The sequence below is a fragment of the Colossoma macropomum genome, unplaced genomic scaffold (genome assembly GCF_904425465.1).
Source record: "Colossoma macropomum unplaced genomic scaffold, Colossoma_macropomum, whole genome shotgun sequence".
In the NCBI taxonomy this organism is placed as follows: Eukaryota; Metazoa; Chordata; class Actinopteri; order Characiformes; family Serrasalmidae; genus Colossoma; species Colossoma macropomum.
Genome location: NW_023494793.1, coordinates 44,992,104 through 45,016,733, shown reverse-complemented (window position 1 = coordinate 45,016,733; position 24,630 = coordinate 44,992,104). Strand labels below are relative to the sequence as shown.

At 41.0% G+C, this 24,630-nt stretch overlaps 1 protein-coding gene across 2 annotated transcripts; it reads right to left on the bottom strand.

Annotated features, from left to right (window-relative positions):
• Window positions 1-5,278: 5,278 nt before the first annotated feature.
• Window positions 5,279-17,050, bottom strand: cept1a (choline/ethanolamine phosphotransferase 1a). Of its 2 annotated transcripts, none has more exons than XM_036579663.1 (9): window positions 16,674-17,050; window positions 14,490-14,908; window positions 13,672-13,819; window positions 13,328-13,469; window positions 12,643-12,727; window positions 10,468-10,599; window positions 9,487-9,645; window positions 8,171-8,293; window positions 5,279-5,891 (listed from the first exon to the last, which is right to left on the bottom strand). In XM_036579663.1, the coding sequence occupies exons 2-9, from the start codon at window positions 14,853-14,855 to the stop codon at window positions 5,760-5,762; spliced, it is 1,287 nt and encodes a 428-aa protein (XP_036435556.1). In that variant the 5' UTR covers window positions 14,856-14,908; window positions 16,674-17,050; the 3' UTR covers window positions 5,279-5,759. The 2 variants fall into 2 exon arrangements, with proteins under 2 accessions (XP_036435556.1, XP_036435557.1); XM_036579664.1 differs by having other exon boundaries at window positions 14,490-14,885.
• Between the last annotated feature and the right edge of the window lie 7,580 nt (window positions 17,051-24,630).

Genomic DNA, 24,630 nt, shown 5'->3' with positions numbered 1-24,630 from the left:
TTTGGTCAGACTGAAGATGAGACGACACTAAATTCCCAAACTGTCATCACCACTGAGCAGCTTTTCAGTCGGCAGCTGAGACAGAAGAACAGCTGAACAACCTGGAATCATCTTACATCTTACAGCCCATTTAGTTTGGCGAATGGTGTTGGGTTCATTTCTGGCTGATTCCAGGTTGTTTAGCTGTTCTTCTGTCACAGCTGCCGACTGAAAAGCTGCTCAGTGGTGATGACAGTTTGGGAATTTAGTGTAAGGAGCTGGAGAACGAACTGCCGGCTGTGCAGCGAGTGGGCGGAGCTCGTTACTCTGACGTAGCAACAAGCTGCTTGTTAAGGAACTATAATTTGGTGAAGGAACTGCGAACATTAAAACATATTAAACGCCGCGTTCACGACCCAGTTTATTAATTTATTACTGCATTTATTTAACTGTTGTATTAAAGCAATAGAACACTCGAGGAGTGTGTTATCGCCAATAACATCACGGCTGTGATGATCTACGGCGACCAAATCACAGCCGTGATGTTATTTCACGATAACACACTCCCTCTGTGTTCTACTGCTTAAATACAGCACTAAAAAGGGTTCTGCTATTGGTATAATGTCAGGCTTGAATACAACAGAAGAACCTTTTTTGGTGCTACTTAGAACACTGCACAGCAATATAGGTATATACACTTTTTGCATTTCTATTTATAATGTTTATACTGTTCATTTCTGTGAAGGATGGAGTTTATATTTATATTTTTATCTTATTTTTACCTTTAGCATTCATATTTTTAAAGTAACAAACTGTAAAACCCTGTTAAGTAATCAAGGTTAATTACTTGCTTGTTAATTCTCTTCTTTTATTGAGTGCCTTGCTCTCCCTTTGCTGCTGTAACACTGAGAATTTCCCGGCTGTGGGACTAAAAAAGGATTTTCTTATCTATATAAACAAGCGTCCATCACTCTGAAGAACCTCTGTTTAGTTCCCCTTCTTTTCTGTTGGCTAACGCTTTGTGGGGTCAAAGTTCACTTACACACACTGGAAATTAACCACTTCTGGAAGTGAATTCCTTGTTTTTTGCGATTGTTTCACCATTGGAGTGAATTTTCGGCTAAGCAGGTTTCACTCGCGCTCAGACTGACCGCAGCTTCAGGCACTGAGTTTGTACAGTGCTAACTGGCTAATGCTAATAAGCTTCCATTACTTGTTAGCTACATTAGCGTAGCTCCAGCGCTAAAACTAAAGAAGTGACCATCAGAACCCAAACGGTTCTTGGCTGATGGACCGTATTCAGTGAGGGGCGCATTAGAGGTTTGGCCGAACTGGCGCTTTGAGCTGGTCACTGTTTCGTGGACGGTGACAGTAAACGGTCTGTAATGACATCAGAAACCTGCATAGTTGCTTTGACCTCAATAAAAAAACAAAAGCAGCTCCCAGAATGCTGTTGGCCTTCACTGTTCACTGGGCACACGTAACTAAACCTCGTATCTCAGAAACGGAAACTCTAAAGCAGAAAACAATTTTAATGTACGTTAATATAACAAGGCTTTATTCTAATTTTGGACTATTACTATTATAATAACAGGCCCCCATTAACAGCAACTTAATCCTGTAATAGTTTGTTAAAAATTGCAACTATTTAATTGCATTATGCAAAATTAAGTGCTACCACTTCAATTATTAACAGTTACGCTGTGACATACAAATATTACAATGATCAGACTTCTACAGTTCAAAATAAATACTGATTATTTATATTTCACTAAGTAAATTAAGTTAATAATTCAAATGGCGCCATTTATTAATGCATATGTACATATTAAACACTTCTAATGGTCATTAACAAACTATGTCTGATGATGTTTATTAGGGCCTGTTATTATAAAATGTTACCAGACTTTTCACACAATGACAGTAATGATTTAGTTTCAGTTTTTATTTTTATAGTTTTTTCTCTAATAGTTTGATCATTTTTGTAAAGGCATGGACTCAAATGTTGGACTTTTTAAAAATTCTACACAAATCTGACGATTTAACTTTAAAAATAACCATAAATAAAAGCAAAGTCTACCCTTAATGTGCATAGCGTTTACTGTAAGCTGTACAGTAAATATAAGAGGTGAGAAATGAAAAGGCACAGAAATGAAGTTATCACATTAACTCAGGTGTGTAAACACTGATCTGAAGCGACTGATTCAATCTGTAATTACTGTCACGTCTTTAATCTACGACACTGTTCAGGGAAAATCATGCTGGATGTCTGAGAGGTTTAGAGATTAAAACTCCCCTCCGATCATCTTCTCAGGATTAAACTCCCTTATTCTGAGCTAAACATATAACCTGAAAACTACACCAAAAATGCAAATATTAAAAAAATAAAAAATAAAAAACATTATATTATATAAACAACTCTGAAGTTTGGACACAGCTGACTGCACGTTTTCCAGTTTTCTTGAAGATATTTTGATCTAAAGGCTTCTGCTTAAACATTTAAAAGTTGTTTTAAAGATTATTGTAAATTTAAAGTAGTTTATATTGATGTCTATGCATGAATTTTTGAATTTTAAACAATTTTCTTTTTAAATCAGAAGTTTCATTTTAGAATTTTAGTGAAATGTAGACTTGGAAAATGTAGAGTTTTAATTATATCATCATCTTAATTGCAATGTTTTTCTTGTTAAGGGTTAAATAGTGGTAATGTTCGTCTTCATTAAAACATTTCAGCCAATCAGCTGCGTTGTGACGAGGGAGGCGCGGAGTCTAAGTAGCCCTGTTTAGTAGAGGGACAATATTTCAATATTTGTGGCTGATGTAATTCCAGTGTAGATGTGTTCATCAATTTATAATAATGTGATACATAGTTACAACAAATAAAAGAAAACCTGCTCTATGAGTAGGTAACCAAACATTTGACTGGTAAAATATGTGTGTGTGTGTGTGTGTGTGTGTGTGTGTGTGTGTTTGTGCGTACAGATATATATAAATATAAATGTGGAGTATTTTTTTGGCCCTTTCATCATGAATGTTGACACAGTATAATGAGCAGCTGGTAATTTCAAATTATAAAAAAACAACAATAATGGAGATAGAAGGAGTTCTGACAGCGATATATAGCATTTCTCTCTTTCCTGTATTTATAAAAACATTTTTAAAAATCTAAAAGGATAATACTGAGCCTGTAAAGGGACTTTTGCTAACAACTGAAATCCTATACAGTCATGTGCAAAAGTTTGAACACCCCCAGTCAAAGGACATAGTGTAAATAAGTGAACACATCCTCTACAGAGAACACACTTCTGCATATTTTAAAGTACAATTACTGTTTATTTGTTAAATTTGTTATATTGGGGGAAAAATAAAACAAACTGAGGCCTGTGCAAAAGCAGAGGATGTAACTTATTTTTACCTAGAATTTCAACAACACCATGTCCTGTGACTGGGGTGTTCAGACTTTTGCACGTGACTGTAGCGCCCGTGCACACAAGACAAATTACTCACAATATACATTCCGTTCTCACGCACACTCACTGTAACACTTCTTACGCTCTGCAGAAAGATTCAGGATGAAATTTTAATTTCCCTTAGCTGCTCAGTGTAGGGGTGGGCAATATGGCAAAAATATAATATATAAAAAAAAATAATTTCCATGACACAAAATATGCCAGGATAACAGCAAAATAAATAAATACGAAGTTCCAAATATAAAAATACTATCAAAAACTATGAATACAGTGATTTGTATTAAACTTTTCCCATCCTGTGCTAGACTGAATCCACTTAAATGAGACTACAATGCTGTCTGTAATTGATTATTAGTTGGGGATCTACGATATGCCAGAAATACATAGTGACTTTTTTTAATCATGATAATGATAAATATCACCATATTGCCCAGCCCTCGCTTAGTATGTTAGAAGATGGTTCACACTGACTGCAGCCTGAGCCTCAGTTCAGCCCAAACGCTGCATCATAAGACTCTAAGACTCCCCACGCTAAGCTAACTGCCTCAGGCTAGCACTTCTCTGTTTCTTCACCAAAAAACTCAAGGAACAGTGCAGGAAAACCCAAATTCCCCCAGTTTCCCCCCACTTACCACCATCAGCTGAGACGTGTTCGGTGTTTGAAGTCTGCTTCTTTAGTTTTAGCGCTGGAGCTACGAGGCTAATGTAGCTAACAAGCATTAAAAGCTTATATTAGCCAATTAGCACGGTGCTAACATGCTTATCATCGCCTCAGGTGTTCAGGGTCTCAAACAGACTTGATTCTGTGGTTTCTGACTCTTTATGACTCACTGTGCTCTATGAACATGAGCTAAAGTGCGTTAGCATAGCTGAACACAGTAGCAGCTTGAATTTTCTGTATTTTAGTCCATGTTTATAGATAAAAGTGAGCCAAACAGTGTCAGAAACAACATAATCAGGACTATTAGAGACACTGAACACCTGAGGCGAAGATTTAAGCATCTAATTGGCTAATATACCACTACTACTACTGGAGCTACGAGGCTAATAGCTACTTTTAAGCTATTAGCCTCGTAGCTCCACTGCTAACACTAAAGAAGCTAACTCCAGACACCAAACATGTCTTGGCTGATCGACTAAATTTGGGGCGAAACATTTTGGCGAATTCATTTCTTACTGAAATATTTCTAATATACACTCGATCAAGAGTGTTTAGGCTAATGCCACATTCACAGAGATGCTAATCAATCTATAATAAGCTTCAGGTCACTGGTTTAGTGGAAGGCTTCCACAGGTAGATCAGTTAGTTTGGTTAGCAATGCCCGGATTGGCCTGAGAAACTAAAACAGCCTAAACCAAAATAAAATAAAACAAAAACCCTTAAAGCAAAAATACGCTAAAAGGGGAAGTCCACTGCTTTTCCAAAATTTTCCCATAATCAACTGTTTAAGATGTAATCGGAGTGGTTCAGAGTGGTTTGGTGTGAAACGCTCTGTTCTAGATAAACTCACAGAACTGTTCACAGTGGTGGTGATAGGAACCAGACGTCCACCTCTAAAAGCTCCCTCACAGAAAGTTCCTACATGAAATGGTTATGAATTCACTGCCTGATGACTGAGACACTGTTTTATGATAGTTTAGAGAACTTAAACTCCATTCATGGTGGAGGGATACATGCAGGGCGCTGTGAGGCAAAATAGTCCCCAAAGAAAACTTATTATTTCAGATTTTCCACTATTTTCCATCATCAACATTCCATATAGACTCAGAAGACTCGTGTAGGTTCACTGGTGGTTCTGGATAGTAAATAAAATGTCTATATCTGTGTTGTAGTCATGGTGACCCCTGGTTCCTATCACCACCAATGTAAAGACATCTGAACCATTTCACACCAAACCACTCTGAATCTCTCTGTTTACATTTCACTGAATTATGGGAGAATTTCTGACTGGCTGTTGTGTTGAGCGACGTTTGAGTAACTTGTTCCTCTGTTAGGTTCTTCACAACTGTTAAAAACAAACCACAAACAAAAAGCTTTGGCTAGAAAATATTAAATTAATAATCACACTGAGAACTGAACGTCACAACAAAGCAACCAGAGTGTAAAACTCCGCAGCAGTTAATTCCCTCAGTCTATAAAATCGCTGCGCACGGAATCTACAACTCCAGACTCGTACAGCTGAAGAGCTGTGTGCAATTCGGACAGTGTTTGGGTTCGGCGTTGGTTACATTCGCTGCAGTAACTGACCTGCAGGGGGACGGAGTGAGGGAGGGGGTGAGGGAGTGAACGAGGGAGTGAGAAGGTGGGTGTTAATGGTGGTTGCGGTGGTCCTGTTTACGGGACTCTGGTTGGCGGAGCTTGAAGACGCTGATGTTTAGGTGAGCGGCGATCTGATTGCAGACATTCACGCAGTAGAACACCAGATCACAACCAGACACCACCTGGAAAACAGAAGAGCAGATTCAAATGAGCTGTAAACTCAAATTAGCTGAAAAAAAACATGCAAACTTACTGTCTTGAAACAATTAAGTAATATTACTTAGCAGGCTCAAGCTTAAATATGTTACGGGACAGCAGGGAGGCGGACCCAAGTACAGAGAGAAAAACCCGTGCGAAAGGGTCTTAAATGAATTTATTGAGATGATGGAGTGTGAATTTAGTGATTGTGCACGTTGGGGTTGAGGTGGCTCAGAGCCCAACTCGAACGAGGAGTCCCGCTGCACCACCGGGAAGCACAGGCAGTAACGGGAAAAACACCTCCACGAATGGGAATTAAAAAAATGGCGGGGAAAAAGGCAAACAAGGGGGACGCTGAAAGCAGCGCTCAAACAAAGGCTGAGATAGAAAAGTGAAATAAAAGATGATCAGAAAACAGAAAGACACTTCCTCTGTGATGAGAGGAAGGCAGACTTTATGTTTCACCTGTTTGCTCTTTGTGGAGCAAACACTTTTGTTTGGCTTGGAGCCGTTTGTAGCTCAAGCCTTCTTTCTGGGCTTTTAAGTAGTTTGGGGACAATTTCTCTTTTTTGTTTTTCCAGCCCTCTTTTCTTTTCTTTATTCTTTCCTTTTCTTTTTGTTTAAATACCCACCTGGGCTAAGTACTGTACCGGTCACCCCTCTACAAAGGTGTGACAAAGGGCTGCTGTTTGCCACAACCTTAAGTAGAGGAGTCCACAGGTGTGCCAGGTTGGGCCTAATCAGCCTGAGGGCGTCTGGGAATTGGAGTTCCCTGAACTTATGGCACTTTGCCGCCGCCAGCTGCCAGCAGACTGGGCCCTTACAAAATACCTATAAATTTGAGTTATAGTTACTTTCTAATTTTCAGTGATCCACACTTCAAAAGTAGGTAGCCTTAAACAGCCCAGCAATCTAAATTAGGGATGCACTGATACTGTGTTTTTACTGTGTACTCGCTCTGCTACATCAGTGATCTCTGATCGAGCAGCGCTGCAGTGGAGGTTTAGTTCCCCATCAGAAAAGCTCTTCTGTACAGCTGTGAGTAAAGTAGGTTTCATAGTTTTGATCCTCATCTGTCTCTTTCAGCAGCAGCACAGCGACAGCAGGAATCACATCCGAGGCTGACGCATCTGAGGAGCTCACACTTCCAGTTTTCCAACTTGTTGGAGTCGACTGATTGGCTGGTTGAGCTGTAGCTGAATGTCCTCTAAAGCCAGACAGACACTGTGTGATGTTAGAGATCTTGTTCTTTGGTGACTCTCACTGTCCGTTTGAATAGATCATCGTGTTCAGACAAAGCTACGATTTATAAACTCACACTGTACGAAACGCTCCGTCTGACTGACCTGCTACGGGAACCACACGCTGTTCGGCACAGGACAGTAAAGAAACATACAGCATTTTTAAAATCACTGTTTCTCATTTTCATTACCGATAAAAATGTTTGTAAAGTCTAACATTTCGACACTTCATTGTAGGTCTGTTTAATCTTTAGCTTTTTTCAGCTCAGATTTTCTCTTTCGAGCGAAAGTCGAAATTTTGGTGCATCTTTAGGCACCCTGTATTTTTCCTTCGGATGTTCCTTTTGCTTTTATTTATATAAAGCACAATGAACTGCCTTTATGTATGAAATATGCTGTGTAAGTAAACTTGTTTGAATAACATTCACACAATACAAAAGAGTCAGAAGATCAGCATCTCACTGTATAGCAACACTTCCAGTTTGATGCTGGAGCTTCATTATTTGTTATTAGATTCTGAGACGATGACGATACAAAAACTGCTTAACGAGAAAGTTTATATACACTCTGAGCATAAAAACAGATCTAGTGCTGCTGCATATCACATCACATTCAGGACGCATTGCAGAAAATAAGTCAGTGAGTCCAACATTTCTTATCGTGAGAATTATTGTACGATATTGTGAGATTACTCAACTTATTTTGGATTATTCAGTTATTATTCAAGTTATTTCATCTCAAGACAGTGTCTAATTCTATTGACAGATAAGCGTGAATCAAGAACAATTATCTGCCAGTGGAATAGCACAATATATCCAACTTATAAAATAATATTAGACATATTGCCTGGATTTAAATTATTTCTAAATTATTTCTACCTATGCATTTTAAAATGAGTTAAGAAAGTCTGCTCACAACAAACTAAAACATGACATTAACAACTAAAACTTCCAGCAGTCTGATCATTCCCCTCTAAGCCATGTGCATGCTGCATTATATTGTATTTGTGCACCAGCACTCACCAGCGCCACCCCGAGGACGAGAAGTTCACTGAAGTAGCTGAAATACTGATTGAGGAGCAGCAGCAGCGGACTCAGAAACGCCAGGTCGTTACGATGCATCTCACTTTTAGTCATGTGAGCCACCTAAACACAAAAGAGACACAGATAAACATTAAAATGTTCCTACAGGTACAGCTGACTGACGAAAACATCAGAACATGTGGAATATGTGGTGGGATTTAAAAGGTTTAGGATATGAAGTGTATGATGATTCTTATTAGAAAGCAAAGAAACGCACAGCTTTGTACAGTAATGCATAATAAACATACACCACAAACAATTATCATAACAGCACTCAGTGCTTATGCAGTGCTTTATATTACACAAACACATACAAAACACTAACTGCTTTTTATTTCAACTCTTAAAAGTTTATTCCAGTATTTATTACAGGTGACACCAAAAATCTGTATTTCTATAGGAACTATTTCTGACTGATCGGAGCAAGTGGAGAAATTAAAGTGCACAACCCGCCCCGCTTTTGTGTTTGGGAATCGAATCAATTAATCATTGCAGCCACTGAATTTCTAAACATAAACTGCTAGAACTCATCAGTAGTTGGTCTAATCATTTCAAAATTTGGTCCAGACTGGCCTTCGGGGGGCGGTATAGCACTCAAAAACACTTAAAATATTTTAAAATCCTATTATGATATTATGAGGTCTACAGATAAACACGGCACCTGTGATTCAGTTTTCTGACCTCAATAACTTCGCAAATACATGTTCTGTTAGAAATTTGACTCCTTGTCTGCTATTTTCACTAATTCAAAGATTACACTTTAAGCTTAAGGTCAATCTGAACAAAACTTGGTGAACATCTTTGTTGAAGGCCTCTGATCAATAATTCTAGCCCACTTTAATTTAACTCCTGTGTGCCAAAAAGGGCATCTACTGAGAGCACTGGGTCTAATTACGGCACACACAGCAAAGGGTTAAACTCTGAGAACCAAACAACTTTGTAAACACAACTGTGTCAGAAATTTCACCGTTAGTGATGTATTTCGACACCTATGTTCTCTAGAATGTTCAACAGGGCTCATTAGATCAGTACATTGAGGTGGGTGATATGGAAAAAACATCAAATCACCAAACGTCAAGAAATATTCATGATACATATATATATACTGTGGATTTGTGGCGTATCGTTATAACGGTTATGACAAAACTCACACCAGAGAAATTATTCTGGCCGGTGTACCGCCCACTACCGCAATCAACAACAGCATAACCGAAGTCAATGTGATGAACATGATTATTCTGCTGTCTCCGTCTTACCACCAGTCGGTTGGTTAGCTTGGCGGAGGCGAAGCCGAATGCTAAAATGTAGAGGCAGGGATGTTTCTGGAACAGCTGCTCAGACGACGTCTTGTAGATCAGCAGAGCCAGAGAGACGATCGCTACGATGTGGAAGGCTGGAGAGAGAACGCTCGTCCCCTGGAGGAACACAGAGAGGAGAACCAACACTGAGGTGAACAGAATCAGAACTCAGAGTCTAAACGCTCAGAATCTGAATCAGTATCAGAGTAAGAATCATTATAACGGTCAGAATCATCAGAATCACAGTCAGAACTTCAAGAGTCAGAGTTAGAATCAGAACTCAGAGTAAATGCACTCTGAATCAGTATCAGAATCAGAACAGTCAGAATCATCAGCAGAATCAAGAAAGGAATCAGAGTTAGAATAAGAATCAGTTCCAGAACAAGAATCAATATCAGAATCAGAACTAGAATAATTATTGTTAATCATACTCTGAATCAGAGTCAGTATCAGCATCAGAATCAGTACCAGAATAAGAATCAATATCAAAACAGGGTCAGAATCAGAGTCAGTAACAGAGTCAGCATCTGTAAAAGTATAAGAATCTGAATCAGAATAAAAATCAGCATCAGAATCAGAGCCAGAATCTGCATTAGAATTTGAATAAGAATCAATATAAGAATAAGAATCAGTATCAGAATCAGAACCGGTTTATTACCCAAGTAAAAACACGTATAAAGCAGAATAGAGAATAAATGAATAAATGAACAAAGGTAATGTTTTCATTCTCCAACGGCTCCAATTAACTGATAATTAACCCAAGACGTGCATAACTGATGATAAATTAGTGTATGAACTGGATCCGTTTTGTTACTGCAGTACTGCGAGTTTCACTGTCTACACAATCGCGATATCACATCACAGACATAAAAACACAGTCAGATCAGTAAAACGTGAACGTAGAACACAGCGTTCACCGGCAGGTTCGGCGAGACTTACTGCGACGGTGGATCCGTTTTTGCCCATTCCACCTGAGAAAATGACCTGGAAGTAGTTCGTACAGGAGAAGACGGCCCCCAGCAGAGTGAAGATCGCGGGAATTATTTTAAACTGGATGTTCAGAACCGGAATCTGATAAAAACACACTGATATCAGCCTTTAACATAGAAAACCTGATTGCTGTACGTGATCAATCAATACATGCTGTACATTAACATGAGTCTGTTTACAACCCCATTTCCAAAAAAGTTGGGAGGCTGTGCAGAATGTAAATAAAAATATAATGCAATGAAACACAAATCATTTAAACCATATTTTAAAGGAAAATACTACAAAGACAACAAATCAAATGTTGAAATTGAGAAATGTATGTTTTTTTGAAAAATATCTGCCTATTTTGAATTTGATGCCAACAATATGCTCATTGGTCATATTTTTCATTTTATACTGTGCAAAATGTTTTGAGTGGTGACCAGTCTGGACTGCAGGCAGGTCAATTTAGCACCTTGACTCTTAATACGGAGCAGTGCTGCTGTTATACATGCAGAATGTGGTTTGACATCGTCTTACTGAAATAATCAAGGCCTTCCCTGAAAAAGACGTCGTCTGGATGGCAGCATATGTTGCCAAAACATGTATATATATTGTTCAGCATTAATGGTGCCTTCACAGATGAGCACGTCACCCATGCCATGTGCACTAATGCCCCCCTACACCATCATGAATACTGGCTTTAGAACTGTACACTGATAACAAGCTGAGTGGTCTTTAGCCCGGAGGACACAGTGTCCATGATTTCCAAAAAGAATTTCAAACGTTGATTCGTCGGACCACAGGACACTTTTCCACTTCCTCTCAGTCCATTTTAAATGAGCTCAGGCCCAGAGAGGGTGGCAGTGTTTCTGGATCCTGTTTATATTTGGTTTCTTCTTTGCATTTTAGAGTTTTAACTTTCATTTGTGGATGCAGTGATGAACTGATTTCACAGACAGTGGTTTTCAGAAGTGTTTCTGAGCCCATGCAGTGATTTCCACTACAGAATCATGTCTGTTTTTAATGCAGTGCTGTCTGAGGGCCCAAAGATCACGGCCAGCAAATACTGTTTTTTGGCCTTGTCCCTTACATACAGAGATTTCTCCAGATTCTCTGAGTCTTTTAATGATATTTTGTACCGTAGATGATGAAAAGCAGAAGTTCTTTGCTGTTTTATGTTGAGAAACGTTTTTCTTGAACTGTTGCACCATTTGATGGTGCAGTCTTTCACAGAGTGGTGAACCCCTCCTCATCTTTACTTCTGAAAGACTCCGCCTCTCTGAGATGCTCTTTTATACCCAATCATGTTACTGACCTGTTCCCAATTAACCACCAGGTGTTTTTTAGCATTACACAGCTTTACCAGCCTTTTGTTCCCCCGTCCCAACTTTTTTGGAACGTGTTGTAGGCATAAAATTCAAAATGGGCAAATATTTTTTTAAAAAACTTCTTTTCTCAGTTTCAACATTTGATTTGTTGTCTTTGTAGTATTTACAATTAAATACAGGGTTTAAATGATTTGCACATAATTGCATTTTGTTTTTATTTACATTTTTCACAGCGTCCCTCTATCATCTGTACATGTATCTGTCTGTTATTCAATTAATCCATCTATTTGTCTATCTGTCTACTTGTCTATCTGTCTATCTATCTATCTATCTATCTATCCATCCAGCTATCTATCTATCTATCTGTCTGTCGGTCCGCCCGTCCATCTATCTATCCATCTATTCTTCCATCATATATCTGTCTATCTGCCAGCCTGCCTGTCTGCCTCTCTACTTATCTATCTGTCTGTCTGTCCATCCATCTATCTATCCATCCATGCTTCCATCATCTATCTATCTATCTATCTATCTATCTATCTATCGGTAGGTATTATTCTATCCATCTATCAATCTCTCATCTGGAGAATTAGATTTGTTGCCAAACTATCGCTTTAATTCTATTGTCAGGATATAAATCTCACACCTGCACTTCAGTATAAAGTTCCTAAAGGTGCTGCATCATCACAGAACAGCACAATACCAATTACTGCATCATACATACAAATAACACCACGTTATCTATTTTAGAAATTCCCACAATTAGTTAATTAATTCAAAGCATTCGTGTTGATTATGCATGTTAAAAGATGATTACCACATATTGCCAAAAGGCTGTTCCTCCGACGGCAGCCAGCAAGTACAAGCTTATAATGAAGATTTGCACCTCAGTCACATCGATTCTGCTCAGGAGGAGACGGAGCGATTCAGAGGAGGATTAAACTCCAAACATTAAACTCTAAACATTAAACTCATGCAAAAATAATCATTAACTCATGCAAAAATAAACACAAACAAACACAAATAAACAACAGCTGATATTAAATCATCCAGAGTTTCAACCATCAATATCCATTTACAACCCCAGTATTTTCGTTAAAAATGATTCACTGTTTACAGCTGCAAAGTATCAACACGAGAGAAATAAAAGCTGTGACTTAGCCCCGCCCATTCAGCCTACAACAGTTTAGCCCCGCCCATTCACTGGGACAGCTTCAGTTTTTATTTGTTATCATTACAACAACAAATCTAATAAAATCAAGCGAGTACACTCAAATATGTTGGTCAATACGCTTCAAAAATCTTTGCTGGGTTAATTATGGTTTTGTCATTTCATTGCAAACCGTCACATCAATGAACTTGAAGTTTCCTCCCAAAAGCGATCATCATCAGAATATTATGGGTAATAAGTGCTCCAGCTGAATGAACGTATAAACGTGGATAAAACCCAAACTGATATTAAAGCAGCTGAGAACGTGTGGAGAACAGACGGTCGGACTCACATGCCGAAGCGCAGCGTTCCGGAGACGTAGGTCTGCCAGTGAGCGCAGTAGAACATGAAGATTCCCGCGAAACAGCAGAAAAACATCCAGTCCGGATTCGTCCCCAGCTGAACAGCCATACACGTTCCCAACACTACAAACACTGAACAGACGCAGGACAGAACACAGCACACATCATCACCGCTACGCCGACTCACAGACGCTCGGCGTCCACTCCTGTGTTTATCACGTCAGCGTATCATGACAAATACTGAATATAATCACCAAACCGGCATAAACCAAAAATGTGATAAATAACAGGATCTGTGACTTCTGGTCAAAGCTGACGGCACATTCGGACTCACCGGTGGAGAGCGAGTCGCAGCCGTGGTCGAAGAGTTCTCCGAGCGGAGTGCTGCTGCTGGTCCGTCGGGCTTGTTTACCGTCAATGGCATCCAGTGATTGGTAGATAAAAAGACCCAACGCACAGGCCAGGTACGTCCAGGTGGGAGCCTGAGGAGAGGAAACACTAGAACATCAGTAACCCTGTGTGCACACAGCGGGTGATAAAAGCATTCACTGAGGTTGTTTATGGACTAATATCTCCTGTTCTAGCGTACAGGAGCGTTTGTTGAGGTCGTTTATGGACCAATATCTCCTGTTCCAGCGTACAGGAGCGTTTGTTGAGGTCATTTATGGTTTTGTAACAACAGCAGAACCCTTTTTGGTGCTGTATAGAACCATATACAACACATTCTCCATCAATCTGAAGAACCATTTCACCATGCAGAGAAACATTTAAGCATGCAGATGGTTCTTTCAATGTTCATAGCTCTATACAGAACCACTGTCTTTATTAGAGAACCCTTAAAGACACATTTTTAAGATTGTAATAAATAACAAAGTAACAGGTATTTTATAAATTTATCACTAAAAAGTTTTACCAAATACTTTTGTTCTATTTATTTGGTTGATTTATCACTTTAGAACAAAATAACATAAAATATAAAACATCTTCTGTTTTATTTTCCCCCAAATATGTTAAATCCAGTACATAAACAGCAGGTGTGTATTAGAGTGTGCAGTAGTGAGTCTCTGTAGTGGATGTGTAACTTATTTACACTCAAAATCAACACACACTCAGAATTTGACCTCATCCCTAGAAGACAGCGGTCAGCGCTACCTGCTCCGTGGCTGTGGGACAGTGGTAGACGAGGATCAGGGTGGTGATGGCGTTGATGGCGAGCCCCACGATGGTGATGAGGTTCGGGGCCATCCACAGAGGCAGCTGCTCCACCAGCCAGCACCAGAACGGCTGCATGAGGGGCTCCAGGAGGGACTTCCCCGAGCTGCTGTAGTGATGCTCCTCCAGGCGCTTCAGCTGCTGCCGTGACAACCGCACCACCGGCAGCTCCATCAGCCTCCCCAGGGTTCCAGAACCTTCCTCGGTTCCTGCTGTGAACACGTCAGGATCCGACCCAGAGCCGACCCTGCCGTCTGCGACGGGTCCCGGCCTGGACCTGGGAGGATTCCTCCTGCTCGAGCTCATCGCTGTGTACGTTCCGCTCCTAATACGATCCTGAGCACAGCGTGAGGAAAAGCCTGGACAGTTAAAGACGAAGAGGGAGCTTTAAAGTCCAGCCACAGCAGGAAAACTCTCAAAACACAGTTTAAATGCACTAACAACACTAAACACACAACCACAGTGTGAACCGATGGAATTTTACAGCAGCTCATCACGGGGCATCATGCACACACTAACTCAGAACCTAAAGGGGAACTCCACCAATTTTTCAAATTCTCTACATAATTAATTGGTTAAGATGTAAACAGAGAGGTTCAGAGCGGTTTGGTGTGAAACGCTCTGTTCTAGATAAACTTACCGAGTCAGAACTGTTCACAGTGGTGGTGATAGGAACCAGATGTCCACCTCTAAAAGCTCCCTCACAGAAAGTTCCTACATGAAATGGTTATGAATTCACTGCCTGATGACTTTTGAAGATGAAGTTTTCTCAGTAAGTAAATTTTAACCACTTAATTATGCAGAAATTAAAATAATTCCGCTTTAACTAATTGACCACTATGAGGTTTCTTCAGTTTTGTGCTCAGGCAAGTTTGGAGAACTGAAATTTCAAGAAAAACAAAAAAATCTGATGTAAATTTATTGGTGGCCTTCAGTCTGGGATATTTTACATTTACTTAATGGTCACTGAGCTCATATACAGAGTATATATAACAAAAGAAACGCAGCACTTCCTTTGTTGATTATACAACATACAGTCCACTGACACTTCAGTCTCAAACTCACTTTGTGTGAAAAATCACATATACTGCATTCCTGTTATTTTATTTCAACTTTAAAATCGTTTAACATTAGTAAAACTAGATATGACAAACATATGATATCTCGATAATTTTAAAAAATCATGATATACAATTTTTTTTTATATATCTGATCAGCTGGACCAGAGAAAAAAGAGCTAGTGGTGCTACATTTTAAAAAATACTTTCAAAAACTGAACACAGTGATTTTTATACAATATTTGGCAATAAATCTAGTAAAACTGAACCATATTAGCTATATTTACATATGTGTGCTGTAGTATGTATGATATATGATAATGATATATATTGCCATATTGCCCAGCACTAAAAACACTGCTGAGACAATCTTTCTGCGACACATGGAGCTGTAAAACGTACCGTATGTTACAAACAGTGTTGGTCTTTCTTCCATTTAATTCCAAACAAATAAATTAAAAATCCTTTTTTGTTAAATTGACATTTGCTGTGTCTGTAACACCACTGACAAAAGACTTATTACCAAAATAAAAGTGTATTATAATATTATGTGATATATATATATTCATTAAAATGTAACATGACATCCATCTTCACAATACAAAAGCATCAAAAAGGCTGTTTCACAAAAAAACCCACAATACTGTGAAGTGAAGTCGCTGCTGTTTTTATACGAGCGACCAAAAGCCACAATAAATAAAATAATAAAAATAAAAATAAAAAGAAGAACGATCATATTTTCTTGTTGGTTAATTTAGGAATAGAACAAAAAACATACAGACGTCGATTTTCTGCGTTATTTCTATATTCAGGTTATTAATATGGATTTAAAGTCACCACAACAGCAGAGTAACGTTCAGTTTAACTTCAGATCTTTCTGAACATAAATCAGCTCTACAGCCCGCACAGCTGTGATGGGTCGGTCGGGCTGAAGTCCGTGGTTTAATGTCCAGTGAATGGGCTGAACCGCTACAGGAGGCTCGGACTCAGAGAGCTGGCCAGCAGAGTCCGCGCCGCGCGGCCATTGACCCTCAGGAAAAACAGGGCAAATATGAAGAGACTTTACCTGCAGACGAGTCCTTTAAACCAGCGCGAGGACAGATCTGCGACTTAACCCGAACAAACCCTCACACGCGGCTCAGACCAGCAGCAGCACAGGACGGAAGTGACCCCCTCCCTGAGTTTCAAAATAAAATACAAATAATAAAGTAAATAAAAATGAGAAACACGAAGCGCGAGCGCAGCGAGATAAACCATAATTAAATGTTAAATTATTACAGGTAAATTATTAATTTATGTAATTATGTATTCAATTTGAAAAAAAGTGTCGTCTTTAGTTGTTTAATTTTTTGTAGCGTTTCACCAAAGGGGGTTTCCGGACACGATGTCAAATTAAAGGTCCCTCCTCGTTCACTTTGTTCTTATAGTTTTTTTCCTCTCTCTCTCTCTGTCTCTCTCTCTCTCTCTCTCTCTCTCGGTCTCTCTCTCTCTCTCTCTCTTTCTCTCTCTCATATTGAAAAGTACTGTTTTCCAAATTAAAAGCCCCACCCTACTCACCTCAGGGTCTTGTAGTTCTCTCTATGTAAGTAAGAGATAATAAAATATTTCACTCATAAACACTAAAAATAAGCCTCTGCATATTATATAAATTACATCTTTGCGAAACTGCAATTTAAGTATTTTTAGAAAGCAACGCGGTGTTTTGAGCACCGGGTTGTAAAACTACTGTCTTCCACTAGATGGAGCTACAGCACTGCTTTAAAAATCTTAAACCCGCTGAACAGTCTCTCTCTCTCTCTCTCTCTCTCTCTCTCTCTCTCTGTCTCTCTCTCTATCCCTCCCTCTCTCTCTCCCTCTCCCTCTCTCTCTCTCTCTCTCTCTCTCTCTCTCTCTCTCTCTCTCTCTCTCCTCTCCCTTTCTCTCCCTCTCTCTCTCTCCCTCTCCCTTTCTCTCCCTCTCTCTCTCTCTCTCTCTCTCTCTCTCTCTCAGTAAAAGTGGACTGACCTTGAATGGGGCCGCAAAGGCAGCGGATAACTTCGGAATTACCTGTTTTTGTGATGTCACAAAAAACAGCACATTGACAAATGTCCACATTTACAGCCGTTTAGCCCCACCCTTTTACACTGACCACTTTATTTATTTATTTATGTATTTATTTGAATGAGAAACAATGCAGGGCAGCCAATTAGAACAGAGCTCATTTGCATATATCAGTCTTAAAGGCACAGTAACGAACGCATTTGAAAACCATTTTCATTTTAAGGGATCTTCTAAAAATGAATTTGAACAATTGTTTTGATGCATAAAACCTACAAAATATTACCTGTTTAATAAAATGACAGTTTTGCATAAATTAATACTTTAGGAAAAATGCAGGAAATGGGCTCTTTAAACCATTTGCCTGTGTCAGTGTTCAGAGAGGAAGTGCAGCTGGCAGACTTTCCTCACACCACGTTTCTCCAAGCTGAACGTCTGAGTGTCGGAGCTCATCATAGTGTTAAACTGAGCTATTGATGAGCTGAAGCTGCATCGATCTGGCGGCTGGCGGGGCCTCTCAGACTCCGGGGCTAAATGTCCCGACCTGTGGGACTTCGAAGGGGGGGGTGGTCGGTGGGGTGGTGGCGGGGGGGCAGGAAAGAGTGGCATTAATCAGCCACAGGCTCACAGTCCTACCTGAGACTGCACACCTGCACAGATCAATACTGAATGTCACTGACACAGTCACCGTGCGTCACTGAGAACAGGACATCAGCATTCGCTTCACTACACTCTTAAAAAAGAAGGTTCTTCAAAGGTTCTTTAGTAAAGACAGTCGTTCTACACGGAACCATGAACACTCAAAAACAGGTTTGAATGCTTAAATGGTTCCTTACATAGTGAAATCGTTCTTCAGATTGATGGAGAATGTACGTTGTTCTATATAGCACCAACAAGGGTTCTACTATTGTTACAATTAATTATTGTTACAATTAATAAAAATTGACATATCATGGCCTAGCATGACCTTAGCAACCACCTGAGACACAATAGCAACAGCCTAGCAACACCTCAGCAACCATGTGGGATAGCATAGCAGTGGTTTAGCAACAGCTTAACAACCACCTGGAATACCATAGAAACCACATAGCAACATGTTAGTAACTACCTTGGATGCCAGTGCAACAGCCAAGCAACAGTCTAGCAATACTTTAGCAACCACCTGAGATACCATAGCAATGGCTTAGTAACTGCTTAGCAACCGCTTGGAATGCCATAGCAACTGCCTAGCAACACCTTAGCAACCAGAACAACAATGTATAGCTGCTTTTTTAACATTTCGATGTTATTAGCTGGCTTTTCTGGTTGGAATCTCCTTTTATTTAAAACCTTCACTCTTTCAAACTGCAGTTTAATATGAAAACAATAAATCGCTCAGGTTTCCTCCCTGCAGGCTTTATTTGCCTTTAGCAGTGCCATCGTTTGATTGCAGCAAGCTAATATCATCTGGAGCTGAGAGGACATGGAAAGCTCATCTGTTCCAAATGTCAAGCTTTTTATTACCGAAATTAAACCAATAAATATCTGTGAAGTTGAAGCGGAGCAGCGAGTCGACTGATTAAACCTCGCTGCGCATCAGCCGAGACTCTGAGCGTTTATCCGCGCAGGACTGGCACCGCAGGTTTGCTTAGCGTGTGCTGGCATGTAGCCTGACGAGGCGCCAAGCTGATTCCTCCTTATCATTTCGGCTTATGCTAATCAAACTCCTGCCAAATTTGTAGCCGTCTGACTGAGGATGACATTCAAACATCTTGGCCTGATGCATTATACATGAAATGAGATGCTAATACGCTCAATCATTCCAGATTGATGTTTTCAGTGGCAAATGTCACTCGAGCAGGTGTATCTCTGCAGGACGGCACACACAGCTCCCTGAATATCAGATTTCTGGCTCGTCCACTACAAGTGTTTAGGGAAGTTTGACAAGTAGGCTAATAGATAGAGTTCGCAAAGTCTGGAAGAAGCGCCTCGCGGCCGCACTGTTGACATTTCCTCAGTATTGTGGCGTCGGTGCAGAAGAAGGAGACACGGAAGGCATCGCTCTTTTATTGACATAGCAGTTGGGGACAAATCGCTAAGCTAACTACAATAACTTATTTACACACTCTTAGTCCCTCTTACTGCGAATCCAGCCCTTCCTCGGATGCTCTGCACCTGGCCACACTTCCAAGTCTGCAGCCAGTCGTGGAGCGCTACAGCATACTGTGTATGAGCAGTCAGTGTCGGATATGACTTCCAAATCAACATATGAAGAAAAGGTCAGTTTAATAGAAGATGTTGATTTGTAACAAATTAACAGTTATGTTTAAATCCTGATTATCGCTGTTGTCGGAAGAAAAACTCGTAACTCCAAAATGGTAACTTTACAGGAGAAGGAAAAAACATACAGTACTTTTAATGTCAATGGAACCAAAATCATTTTGGGCCGTTTCTTTTGGTCCATTCATCATGAAATTTACACACAGTGTAAAGGGCAACAGGCATTTTCAGATTATGTCAAAAACTGAAAAACATCAAAAATGGAGACACGAAGTTTTCTTCCGAAAGCAAAATGCAAGCACTTATAGCAACCACCCATAACATAACAACAACCATAGCAACCACCTTACGGCACACTTTAGCAATCACCTGGAATAGCATACATGGCGTACCAGCACCTTACACCATGGCAACCACCTGGGATACCACAGCAACCACCTAGTAACACTTTAGCAACCACCTGAGATAGTATAGCAATACCTTAGCAAACACCTGGGATACAATGGCAAACATCTAGTAAATAGCATAGCATAGCAATGGGGAGGTGAACGTTTATTTAACATGAGTTTAATGACCGTTTGCTATCTGGGAAGAAACATAAATAGATTGAAAAAGTCAATCATCAATTAATGTCAGTTATCAATAGTAAATGATTGTGAGATGGTCAGAGTTCCAGAGCTCCTCCTGACTGTCCAGCTGTGTCAGACTGATGAGATCAGAATCTGGTAGTTGCTCCTCCTGTTTGTTCTCTCTGTTGAAGATTTTCTCCTCAGCTGGATCAGCTATTCAGCCTCTTTCCCCTCACGGCGTCGGACAGCCGGGACGCTGTAAAAGCTCACAGCGTTCAGTTTCCTGTTGCTGTTGTAGCTGCAGCCATGAAGAACAGCTTAATATGGCTTTATTTATCTGTCAGGATGCTTTAATAACTAACGGGGTCCAAACACCTACACATTTCTGACTAGCACACCGTTAGTGAGTCTGAACAACATGGCGCCGAGGCGAGGGGCAGCCAACCCAGTAGCTCTGTGTAGTAATTTTTAACTTGTTTTATTTGTTGTAGCTTAACTTTCCTGTTTTATCTACTGTGTGTTTTGTGTGCTGTTTGTGTATCATATGGATACAGTTTCCTTTTACGCAAGAGAGCAGCAGGAACTTTGTTTACACAAGAGAAGAGCTACTTACACTTCGAACAAAGGCTCACACCAACACAAGGCACCCTATTCCAGAGGAACTGAGGACGCAGAGCCGGTGCTAAGCGTAAGCCATCTGTCTGAGCCATAAGTCTGAAGCCCTCTATTCCATCGGTGATGATAGGGAAGGTGAACTTGCTGGCTAACAAGACAACAAGCTTGCGGCTCTGGTTGGAAATCAGAGAACATACCGGGAATGCAGACCTCTGTGTCTTATGGAGATGTCGCTGACTCATAACACTCCTGATGCTAATGTGGACGTTCCCGCATTCACAACCGTGAGAGCTGACAGGGACTCTAAGCTAAGCAGCAAAAGCAAAGGTGGGGGATTTTCAATGTTTGTAAACACAAGATGGTGCAACCCAGGGCATGTGACAATCAAGGCAGTGACCTGCTGTAGGGACATTCAACTGCAGTAAGTTTATGACCCTACTACATGCCCAGGGAGTCCTCACAAACCATTGTGTAACAGGCTGCAAACACAACACCCTGAGGCATCTATATCTGGTGATTTTGATCATTTCACTCTGGGGTTGATGCTCACTGTGTTTATCAGCATGTAGGCTGCCATATTAGGATAAAAAGAACAATTGATCTTCTTTATGCTAATCTGAGGGATGCATGTACTGCCACCCCCTCGACCCCACTAGGAAAATCAGACAACCTTGTCTACCTACAGCCCCAGTATAAGCCTCATGTTCAAAGGCAACCCATGACAACACCCACGTTCAGGAAATGGTCTCTTGATGCTGAAGAGACTCTTAGGGACTGCTGTGTGACCACTGACTGCAGTGTGCAGCAGGAATCATATGGCGAGGATATCGAGGGGATCACACACTGCATAACAGACTACCTGAACTTCTTCATGGACATTGATGTTCCTGTGAAAACCGTACACTGCTTTGCTAACAACAAGCCCTGGATAACCAGCGACATCAAGGACCTCCTCAATAGAAAGAAGAGGGCCTTTAAAGACAAGGATCAGGAGAAGCTTAGGAGTGCTCAGAGGGAGCTTAAGTTCTGTTTGCAGGAGGCTGAGGAGTCCTACAGGAGAAAGTTTGAGTGGACGTTGAGGAAGAGTGATATGAGGGAGGTCTGGTGTGGTATGAAGACCATTACAGGCTGTATGCAGGTGAACGGGAGTGTTGCAAATGGTAATCTGGAGAGATTAAATGAATTGAACCTCTCCTGTAACCAATTCAACTGCCCTGTTCCAGCTTTACCAACTGCTGTCTGCTCAGCCATTACCCCCTTACCGTGCCCCTGCCTGGTGCCCGCTGGTGCAACTTCTGCCTGTTCAGCCATCAACACCAGGCTGCCAGCCCAGACAACACAGCCCACTCTCCCCTCTTTTTGTATACTTGAACATCAGATCAGGTCAGCAGCCCCCCTGCAGTGCCTCCTTCTACACACCGTCACTGCAGATCAGGTCATTGGAGAGCTGAGGAGACTGTGCCTCAGGAAAGCGGCCGGCCCAGACAAGGGGCGCCCCAGTATAATTATTTGTTCAGACTAAGAAGGGGCGCCCCAGTGTGCTTAATGACTACATGCCAGTTGCATTAACATCGCATATAATCAAGACCCTGGAGCGACTGCTCCTCCATCTCCTTAGATCCCAGGTTCGAGATGCACTGGACCCTTCGCAGTTTGCCTACCAGGAGAAGGCAGGAGTGGATGATGCCATCCTGTACCTCCTTCACCAGACCCAGTCATACCTGGACAAGGGAAGTGGCACTGTGAGAATCATCGATTTTTTTTTATTTCTCCCATGCCTTCAACACAATTCAGCCCCTCTTGTTAACAGAACAGCTAGCCAGGATACAAGTGGATCCACACCTGGTGATCTGGATCACAGATCACCTCCCTGGCAGACTACAGTGTGTCAGGCTGAGGGACTGTACACCTGAGACTGTGGTCAGTAGTGTTTTCCTTTTTTCTCTTCACCCTTTACACTGTGGACTTTAGGTACAACTCGGAGACGTGCCCACAGAAGCGCCTCTGCTGTTGTAGGGTGAGTTAGGAGTGGACAGTAGGAGCCTTGTGGAGGACGTAATTGCATGGTGCCAACTGAACCAACTGCAGTTGAATCTCCAAGACCAAGGAGATCGTGGTGGACTTTCATATCTCTGGGCCACTCCCACAATCAGTCTCCATTGATGGGGTTGATGTGGAGGTGGTCAGGACCTGCTGATAAACTGGAGTGGTCAGAGAACACAGACCCATACAGGAAGGGTCATTATTTGCCAAGGAGGCTGGAGTCCTTTATCATCTGTAGGAAACTCCTGCTGATGTTTTACCGGTCCGTGGTCGCCAGTGCTCCTTTTTTATGCTGTGGTGTGCTGGGGTGGCAGCATTAGGAAGAGAGACGCACTGCAGCTGGACAAGCTGGTCAGGTGAGCTGGCTCAGTGGTCGGCACGGAGCTAGACTCCCTGGTGATGGTGAGAGAAGAACCCTAGACAAACTGCTTTCTATCATGGGTAATGAATGTCACCCACTGCACACCATCATAATGAAGAGAGGAGCATGTTCAGTGGCAGGTTTCTGTCACAGAGCTGCTCAACGCAAAGACTCAGGAGATCCTTTGTCCTCAGAGCCAGAAGGATGTTTACCTCCTTTCAACAGGGAGCAGAATGCTGAGTACTGAGAATGTATATATTATGTGTGTATGTGCGTATGTGTATATATATATATATATACATATATAGTGAATGGGACCTATTATCACTGTTTACATTGCAACTTAATTTAACCTCATTGTATTTTATGCACATTGATTTTTGTACTCTTGAATTATAATATATTGAATATTCCTTTATACTGTCTGTCTGTCTGCCCTGCGATGGACTGGCGACCTGTCCAGGGTGTATCCTGCCTCCCGCCCAGTGACAGCTGGGATAGACTCCAGCACCCCACCGCGACCCAGAAGGATAAGCGGTTTAGATGATGTATGTATGTATGTATGTCTTCCTTCATACTTATAAGTCCTTATAGGTCCTATAAGTATGTGGTCCTATACTTATAGGCCCAACAGTCTGAGTATTCGATGTCAACAAGTGTGACGTCAGTTAAGTAGCATCTTAATGCAAAGCATAGTAGCCTATTATGAACATGCAGTATTCAAAATAGGAAGAGTGCATTGTGTTCATGTGGACAAATGTGTGTTAGCATAGCTGAGTCTGTCAGCTGTCTGTAAGCCTGAATAGTGTCTGTAATTCATTGTTTATAGATGACAGATAATCACATAATCACGTCTATTAGACATTCCTGAACACCTGGTAGGATTGGAGGGATTACCCTGCTGAGAAAACCAGCACAGGCCAGAGTGAATTCCATGCTGGTCTCAGCTGGTTTATCCTGGTCTAGTGCTGGTCTAGTGTTGGTTTATCAGGTCACCCAGTATGGTTATGCCAGCATACCAGCATCCAAAACACAACATATACTAGTTTTTTCTGGCAGAGTAGCCTCGTAGCTCTAGTGCTAAAACCACAGACGCTGACTTCAGACACCTCGGCTGATTGGCTACATTTGGGGTAAGA

Coding starts and splice junctions, on each gene's coding strand:
- cept1a (XM_036579663.1), bottom strand. CDS start 14,855: ATGAGCTCGAGCAGGAGGAATCCTCCCAGGTCCAGGCCGGGACCCGTC. Junction 13,820..14,489: donor GTCCCACAGCCACGGAGCAG/GTAGCGCTGACC, acceptor TCCTCTCCTCAG/GCTCCCACCTGGACGTACCT. Junction 5,892..8,170: donor TCGTCCTCGGGGTGGCGCTG/GTGAGTGCTGGT, acceptor TCTGTTTTCCAG/GTGGTGTCTGGTTGTGATCT.